Below are 9,575 nucleotides of genomic sequence, written 5' to 3'. Positions count from 1 at the left end.
GAATAATTCAAAGTACTTATTTAATCTAAATGTGGACGTGAAGTAAAAACCGTTTTAGCAATGTGTTTATGCCACATTCAGCGTTCTCCTACTATTAAACGGAGTGCTTAAAATTAAAAAAAAGGTAGTCACTGCTGTCAAGCTAGCAAAATTGAAAAAAAACCTACATGTTATTATCGTACGAAATGATCATTATTTTTTCAAATTTAGTCGTGCGCTTCGTCATAACAAGTTTTCATCCGCAGGTGTCAATATATTTCACTTATTTTCGAGTCACGAAACAAATACATACCATCATGAAGGTGAGCTATTCTACCTTTTGGATAATTCATGTGATGTTATTATTTCGCTAATATGCAGCCAGTAATATGTTCTATATTTTTATTTCGAAGTGACACTTTATGGAACAATTTGCTTTGTAGTTACAAGTTGGGTTCTTCCCCACACAGATGGAAGAAAGCATCAAGGACGAGCAAAGCCCGCCGTCGCCAGCGCGCGGCTGCTACGCTGGGGGCGACAGCAGCGACTTGGAGGACCTCGGGGACGACTTGTCGGACGACTCCAATGGTGAGCTTTCTCCGGGGCTGCACGGTCCCGCTGAAATGATCCCGTGCCACGACAACCTGCACGGGGGCGGCCAGTCCCGCAGCAGAGCGTGGGGCCGGCATTCGAACGGCGGTGAGGCCGCACGATATTTTGGAAAAAGATATACATCCATGACTGATATAAGGAGATTGCATGATGTCGAAAGATTCACATTATCCATCGATTTCATAAAACTTATAGCCAATAAGTAATGCGGACAAATACCTCATAAACGATTATTCCTGACTGTATATAATTTAATGCTCATTTACTTATGTGGATGGAACTAAAACTTCTGTTCTGCTACTTCGTGCTTTCAGACAACGAGAACTCCAGTGACGTGAACCTGCACGAAGGCGACTACGGTAGCAGCGCCGCGTCCGGAGCAGCAGGACTCGTCACCGAAGCCAGCCGAGGTCCGTCGGGGGGACTACGGAAAGGCTTCAGCAACAGCAGGGAACGCTGGCGGCAGCAGAACGTCAGCGGTGCGTTTGCAGAGCTCAGAAGGATCGTTCCAACGCACCCGCCCGACAAAAAGCTCAGCAAGAACGAAATTTTGCGTCTAGCCATCAAGTACATCAAGCTTCTCAACGACGTCCTTGAGTGGCAGAAGCGGCAGGATAATAATTGTCACAACGGAGTCACGGGCTCCGATTATGATGGCGATATCTCAGCTGACTTGGGAAAAAATATTCATTGCCTTGAGAATCCGCGTCATGAATCAGACGCAGCTACCGATGGGGTAAATCAGATTAAAAAACAAATCATGACCAACGGCTATGACTCAATTGCAACTGTAGATGCCAATGGTAATCATAATGCAAGTGTGAAATTTGTTCAGCGATGTTCCTCTTCTTCTTCGTCTTGTTCTTCCTTCCGCACAACTCCGTCACCTCCCGATGCCAGTCCACCCCGGAACGCACACAATTGTCAGATGAAAGTTAACGAAACCCACCTAAATTCTGTCACCAGCACGTCAGCTCCATCAAAGGAGGTTCGCTGCTCCGTTTCCACGTTCCGACCTTCCTCCTCAGCTTCAATGTTGCTCAGCGTGGATAAATCAGTCTCTCCAGAAATCTGCATAGTACCATCAGAAGCTTCAAATAGTCATCAACGACCCGCTGCAAATATTATTGCTCAAACCGCATCTCTTTTTCGGTCTGGTCGCCGCATCGCTGCTTCTCCGAGTTTCATGAAAATCATGCACCCAGTGGATAGAGAAATAATTGGGGGAACAGACATGCGTTCACACCCTGCATCGAAAACCACGAAAACAAATATCAAAGTAATTTCGTTTGATTCTTCTGGAATGTGCGATAAACAAGATTATCCAGAAATTTCGCACCAAGAGACCACGACAATTAAAGTGGGTGCAGCGCATCTTTGTAGCATTGGGGGATTAAATAAGAGCGAGCAGTCAAACTCACTCTGTAACGAACCTCTCTCGAAGCCGTCTCTCATTTCATCGTTGGCTGCTCCCCGACCCTCGTTTGTGATGACAACCTCCGCCCCCCGCGCTTGCGCCGAGCCTGTCCCGCGTTCGCGGACCGAATCAATATCATGTGCTTCGTCGACTCCCCCCGCCGCACAAAGGGGTACAGAAAATGGCCGCCATGCTAAAACTGAGAGTTCAGGAGCTTCCACAGTTCGCCATCATCCTTATTTTGTGTCAGTCAAGTTAGCACCTCATGATGGATCGTTAAATTACCCAAAGCAGGATTGAATGAACGTTGTCACCACTGCAGAAATATGGATTGGCCCGCGGAATTTTGTGCCACTAGATACCTTTTATCTTGTAACGATAATATCTGCACGGAATTATTGGAAATAGTGCAAGCCTGTTAATTGTGGGAACTTCCAATTCTACCGTGCACAATATAACTTCTAGATGAATAGTGAATCTATAATTTAAAAACCCCCTGTTAAGTTTTTTTCGATCATCTTCCGCATTTCAAAACTTTTTCTTGTGACTAGCTCATTAGTCGTCATTTAAAGATACACTTCTGCATGTTTGCTTTGATAATCACCTCGTATATACTAAGCCACTTGTAACTATTTTTGTTATCGTAACTATTGTTCGGAGATGTTGCTACAGATTTCACGAGATCGAATATCAAATGAGCTTCCAATACCTCATTATTGGCGTGCAGTTTTTAACACAAATTCACAACAAAGAAGCAATTCTTGAGATCCTCGCTGAAAAAATATTGATTTCGTCAGTAACCGTGCGTACGTATACTAGCTGTGTGTAATAGCCTTGCTGTTATAGTTGCTGGTTTGCGTAAATTTTCGGTTTTCTGAGTGTTTTTTTTAAGCACCTTGATTTTTTATTATTATTATTTTTTAATTTGTGGAACGTGTAAGCTTTCAAATGTTCTTCATAGCTAATTATTACGAGAATAAAAGTTAAGATAATCGATAAGACATTTGAACCAAATGTTGGTAATTTATTTGCAAAATATCAGCCTACAGATGAGTGGAATATAAAATTAATAGCGTATACTTTACACAGGTTCTTGACGCGCTGTCAAATTATTGTGAGGCAGGTAATGGGCAGAAAATTCAATTCGCTTAGAGTATATACCAACCAACTTCAAGTATAACTTTAATAGGTCCGTGAACCTTTCGTTTGGGCGGTCATGCTTCCTGATTTTAGCTGCAAGCATTGCACGGAATACTGGTCTTGTAATTCGTTGTGAGTTAATGACGTGTGCAGACCGTCGCAGCTTTGTTGTGAGGATCATCACCTCAACGCTGGCGAGGTTGGCGCAGTCGAGTACTTCCTCATTGTTGACACAAACAACAGAGTCCTCTCATATAATCCACATAACACAGTCGTGCAAAAATGGGTCTTCCATTCAAATAACCCAGCGCTCTTTCATAAACAACACACTGGCATCATTGAGTTATGTGAAATAAATTTTTTTGCTATAATATTGCATGTCGCCACCAATTACAATAAGCCAGATTTTTTTTATAGAGTGTCACTGCATCAGCATTAATTGACTCGTTTCTTTTTCGATGATTTTATGTCTAGTTTTTAATTAAAACAAGCGGCAGAAACTTCTTTTGTTCTTCACTGCTCGTATACATGCAGTTATGTTGTATTCCTTGACCATTACAATACATCCTTCAGCACTGCAATTGCAGACTCTTTAGCAATGACTATAGAGCTGCTGCGTAGTAGCTTTCTGCTTAATATACCCCAAGTAACATTTTATCAATTTGAACTTCTCCGAGAAATCCCATAAGTCACCTTCTGAAATTATGGTTCAATATTTTATTTGAACAATAAATGTTCAAATATTAAGAAATGCGCGAATTACGCCATCTCTGGACCTTTTGGATGACCTAGCGATCGTACGACTCTGTCATTATTTCCAGCACATGCATTATTGCATGGTGTCTGCTTACCGGCCACTTCAGCTCTGTGCAATTCTTCTTAGAGCTGCATCTTCTATTCCACCACGCTTCCAATCACACTCGAGATCCATCATTATACTCGGAATTAACTTCTCTGTCGGGAAATATACATGAAAACCTGCCTGCCGTTATGTCATGACTGCCTATCACAAACTCTGAATCGATGGATTCGGGATTCATGTAAGCTCTAAATCGCGAATGATTCACGGTAAATATTTTTAAATTCGGTTATATATTGATATCTGATTCCATGATCCTAATTATTAAACGGGTTTTAGAGTGCATTAATAAACTCATGGTCAGCTCAAGATGAAATATAGTCTTTTACGTGCATCAGTTTTTTAGGTTAGCAAAATGATAAATTTGAGCTAAATTTTTAATTGATGAGTCTAATAAGGAAGCAACTGCCTAGACTAAACCAATGACAATGAAGGTCGTGAGAAGTAGGAGTCTGGCCACGCACGTCAAGGCCTGCAAGCGCTAACGACAGGATGCGTCCGTGGGCCGAGAGATAAAATTTACTTTACGTCACTTAGAGGACGATGTAGCGGTCAAAGTTCCCAGTTGCAAAGTAAACCAGAATGTGCGAACAAAATCTCAAGGTAAGTGAACGATCTTCTTAAAATTTTCGCAGGAGGTTTATACTATGAGATTTGAAGTAGCGACGTTTCGCTCGCTGCTGTTCGTAGTTTAACAATTAGACATTTACAAACATTCTTCATTGATCATCTTCCCTCGGTCTGGCTGAGCTCAATGTTCCCACGTATGAACAGAAGAGCTCGATCATTTGTTGAACGACGAAGACATTAATGATAGTGATCGAAATTATGATCTTAACTGCTGTGTTTAACCGCAAAAATGTCGTTTGCTTCCAGCAGCTCCATCACAGACCAGGATCATACAGGCTTTGCTTTGTTGCTAGATGTCCACATATCTCGCTTCTATACAAATGAAGAAACTACTACGGACTTTTTTTACGTGGACACGACTGCGAAATATTCAATGGGTACATAAGATGAATATCCAAAATTTAAATGATTGTCTGTAAATTGCAAGTAGCATTTTTTTGCACCATCACTTGTGACGAGGACTCTGTTTATTTGGTCCGGTGAGTCATGACTTTTTTCAAAATCTTACGTTGGGTGCGGCTAGTTTCAAATCACCGGTCGTTAAATTAAAATTATTAAGTTTAGTGCATCTCCTCAACGATGTGTATTTGGATCGGGTACGAAGGACTTCAATGATATCTCTCCAGCAGAACATTTAAAGTCGTCAGAGATGTTATAATTGTCGAAACAAGTTTCAAACGCTGAAGGATTTCAGTTTCATGGAAAAATTTCAGCTTTTTCTATGAAACTAAATAGTGGCACAAATATCCGAACAAGGAAATTAGGTGTAATTTCAGTTCAACTCAGACATGAATTGAGGAGTTATTATATTTGAGCGATCAATCCCTGAAACTTCATAACAAATTCACAAAACTTTACAAATTTAAGATTAAGGTATGGTTCAATAATTTTGAACTGCATGAAAGTCTTGACGGCCTCAACGCTCCCATTTGGTTATATTTTAATCATTACAAAATAAATTAAAACATTCAAGTTGCAAGTTGTTGATGCGCAATATCTATATTTATAGAACGAGATTGTCTTAGATATAAAAAAAAACTTTGACGCTAGAAAAATAAAATGAGATCACGTGTTAGCATCGTGTTGTCTCAACGCCGGGTGTATACGTCCACTTCTAAACTCGGACTTGAAAACTCGATTGGAGGGATCTACCTGTTATAACCAGTTCATTTGCCTATTTTGCTCGATGCTTTGCTACGTCGAGCCCTTGAATAGATCCTCTTCGATTAAACGTCAAATACAACTGGCAAGATATTTGCAAGAAAAATAATGAATAATTTATAGAAGGAAAAATGGAAAACCCAATGTGCCCGAACTCCAATTGAGATCCTTAACGAGCTATATTATTAATACTGTAAGCAAACAAGCCAACGGAAAATTTTAGAATTCAAATTTATTTGTAAAATTATGCATCAATGATCGTCGTACTATGTCTTGAGCTCTATTTTTAGGTTACATTCTTTATCGCGCTGCTGCAATTCAGCATCAGCGACTTGTAAAAAGAAAGCGTCGCATCAGCAGCACTCGTTGGTCCTGCTGCCCAGGGCCACTCAAGTGTCCTTGAAGATGCGCCACTCCCTTGAGGTTATCTTCACCTCGGCCCATCCTTGCCCAGCGTACAGGTCTTGTTGCTGCAGACACGCCCCGTGACCATGTAGAGCAGCCGCCTTTAACGACTCGCCAAAAGCAGCTCAGAAAACCATTGCACAAGTATCGATTCCCGCATCTTTTTTGATCGAATTACCAGATACTTGATTTCCCTTAAAATGTTTGTGGTTATATTAATTTACTAGTACGCTAGCAAGTGTGGGGCCTGCAAAACTTGCACAAAAGTGCGCTGCTACATGCATCATGGCTAAAACCTTGCAGTACAGACTGATGCACAGAGCACGCCGCAGCTACATGCTCATGACTTTACAGTGCATTCTGCCACTAGAATAGAAGAGGTGTATTCACTGTACACGCTGGTAGGCTCTCAGCTGTACAGTGCGCATTGCGATAAAATGGCAACTGCAGTGCATTCAACCGTGCACTTAGCTGTATATTCTGTTGTGCGAATGCTAAACAGATGCGCTTGATGCTCGACGCTGCACAAGTAGACACAGATTCAGTGTATGCCGTTGAGACCCTTATGCTCCTGATGACCATTTCTTACCAGTTTCTACCAGTTTATATGCATACCAGACTTCTATAAGTTCCCTTACCCAAGTTTAAATATATTTTGCTGTGTGATCTATGTCTTGGGAAATGACTTGGGAAATGACTTATCATTTATGAAAGCCTTCAATACTTTACTCGCCCATCATATTAACATAGTACCTACTTCAGTGCGCAAAAGGGAAGCTAGGGCTTCATGTCCTATGTATCGTGAGATGCATCCCCAAACACGCTGAGTTGAAATATTTTAATTTACCTGTTCATTGCGACTTTGCATACTCATGCATCAGTTTTATAAGTGTTTTACGGAAAAAAATAAAATGAAAAAGCTGCAAAGCACCGAGCATTTAAACCAAGACAGCTTCGACCAATTTATTTATATAAGGAGCTTCAGAGTGCAGCGACAAGGCATACATACACTGCCAACAAGGACAGATTATGTAGATGGCAGAGGTTTGATCGACTTGATTCGACTGCATCTACACTGCAGAGTGGGCGATAAGAGCCAAAGCCACTAAAGTGAAGCGGCCGCATATTATTGGAGCAGCTGCCCTAAAAACCTGCAGGACGACCCAAGGCTGCAGCTGAGCTGGATTTCGTCGAGTTCAAGTTCATTGTGCCTTGAGGCGCCTTTTGGGTAGAGGTCTTCACGGTCACACAAGGACAAACACAAAGTTTGTGTGAAGAGGTAGGAGGAAATTCTGGAGTTATTACAATGTTTGTGTGAGTAAATTGAATTGGGGTCATGTGCTTTTATTATTCTATTTTATTAGCGAATGCATGGTTTGTATTGTTGCAGTAATGTTCATTGCGCCTACTGTATATTAGGGCTAATGCTTGATGTGATAGCATATGTGTCTATATATGGTGCTAGGCAGAATGTGTGGTTAAATTTGTGGCATTAACACTGCAAACACGTTTCATACCGGTCCATATACGTTCATTGCAATCCTACAATAAAAATTACATTTATGACGTTGTTATGGAGTTAATAATGTGAAAATATGAGAAAACATAAGTTCTGTTTGCAAGTGGGGTTACGATGCGAAAATCTGAGCTAAGATGAGTGCAGGCATCTATGCTACACGCGTTTATGTTTACTTTCACATGCAATTGAGGATTCTTCAAGGATATAAACGTCGACATTAACACTTTTTCAAAAGTGAACACGTAATATTGATTCAATTTTTAGCCAGGCTAAGTAAAAAGGTCGAATAGTTTATTTAATTAAGAGCAAACAACAAATTTGCTCTCAATGGACACCAGCTGGTGGGTGAAAATCGTCCATAGCAGAATTATACAAAATCAGTGCACTGATAAAATGGTCCCCCAATTAATAGCATCTCACATCACCAATTCTTGACAGTCAATAGTACGTTGATTTATGCCTTCGTCGGGAGTGTTATGAAGACACTAACTACAGCGCTGCATTAATAAAACTTTTAACATGAATTCAATGAAGTAGGGTACTTTGCTTCTTCTCTGATCTGAGTGATCTTAAAGAATTTCAGCTGACGGAAACATTATCAACAACAGGGAAGCTACATCAAAATTTTGTAACACTGTATACGAAGGAGCCCAACGTTATTAGTGACTTCTCAATTTGAAGTAAGAAATGAAATTATTTGATGGAAATCAGATACACACATTATAACAAAACTGATGACCTCTCTCATTAAAGTTATATAAGCTGAGATTAATTATATTAGATTAGGGCGGCCCAGTGGTTCAGAGTACCAGGATTGGAGCAGAGAGGTGCGGGTTCGATCCCAGCTCTGTGCGCCAGTTGCTGGTCAGAATCGGCAAGGAGGCCGGGCGGTTAGCGAAAAATAATTTGAAGCACTGAGTTGCGAGTTCAAGCCCGCAATATGCTGAGATGTTCTGCGATGTTAAGAATCGGCGACAGCTAGGTCTACGGCCTAATAAACGCTGAAACGGCAATGTTATTATTATTATTATTATTAGAGATTTAAAATCTATAGGCATTTAAGATTTAGGCAAAAGACGCTACCGTTTTTTCCAAAACGATTGTTATTTTGTTATTGAAGGGCTTATAAGAGTTTGCCGCGTTGAATTGATTACATTTTCAAGTGAGTTTAATTAATTGCAAACACTCAATTGAAAGGAAACGCGTTGAAAGTGAAAAAGTTCAATGACTCCTTTGGCCTGAGGCCAAATGTTTTGATCTACGGTGCTTGTGAATAGACTGAAAATGAGAATCTGTTCAGTCTATTGTCTTGTTCGATGAAAGTGCTGACTCATTCATGGTCAATGTCATGAGCTGTTGGAGGAATGTCATTTCATAGCAACCAATCTCCTCACCAAGCCGGTCATGTCTCCCAAAAAGCTTTCTTCCTTTCCATGCAGACTCGCTGGTCGCTAGCACCGGCCTCTGTAAATGGGGCTTGTTGCTTAGGCGGGGTGCAGCAAAAAATATAAGTATAATGGACTCGTTCCTTTAAACCTTGAAATATTTCGCAGGTGAACTTGATTTTAAATCGGTTTCTTATTCGCGGCTAATTTTTCGATAGTTCAATGAATGTGACAATTTTCAAATTCGCTATTTTTTTCAAATAAAAATTCCATCTATATATGAATTGTAGCATAATAATCAATAAAAATATAATTAAATTGAATTGATTTATGAGGGAAACGATGTATACGTTCATGCATAATCACATTTAAAATATTCGACTATATTTATGAAAGATAGCTGTTTCAGTTAATGAAGCTGTCGGCTTCCGGCTTCAAAGTAAAAATGCATTCACCCAAGGTAGACGA

The 9,575-nt window shown here is 40.4% G+C and overlaps 1 protein-coding gene across 2 annotated transcripts; it reads left to right on the top strand.

Moving 5' to 3' along the window:
* Positions 1-268: 268 nt before the first annotated feature.
* LOC108669318 lies at positions 269-3,119 on the top strand. 2 transcript variants are annotated; one of them, XM_047880521.1, is made up of 3 exons: positions 269-302; positions 450-567; positions 906-3,119. In XM_047880521.1, exons 1-3 carry the CDS (start codon positions 297-299, stop codon positions 2,306-2,308), a joined length of 1,527 nt encoding a protein of 508 aa, XP_047736477.1. In that variant the 5' UTR covers positions 269-296; the 3' UTR covers positions 2,309-3,119. The 2 variants fall into 2 exon arrangements, with proteins under 2 accessions (XP_047736477.1, XP_018012109.2); XM_018156620.2 differs by having other exon boundaries at positions 450-678.
* Positions 3,120-9,575: the final 6,456 nt, after the last annotated feature.

Source organism: Hyalella azteca, unplaced genomic scaffold (assembly GCF_000764305.2).
Source record: "Hyalella azteca isolate HAZT.00-mixed unplaced genomic scaffold, Hazt_2.0.2 contig651, whole genome shotgun sequence".
Lineage (NCBI taxonomy): Eukaryota > Metazoa > Arthropoda > Malacostraca > Amphipoda > Hyalellidae > Hyalella > Hyalella azteca.
Note: the sequence above shows the minus strand (reverse complement) of the source record. Positions and strands in the feature narration are given on the sequence as shown.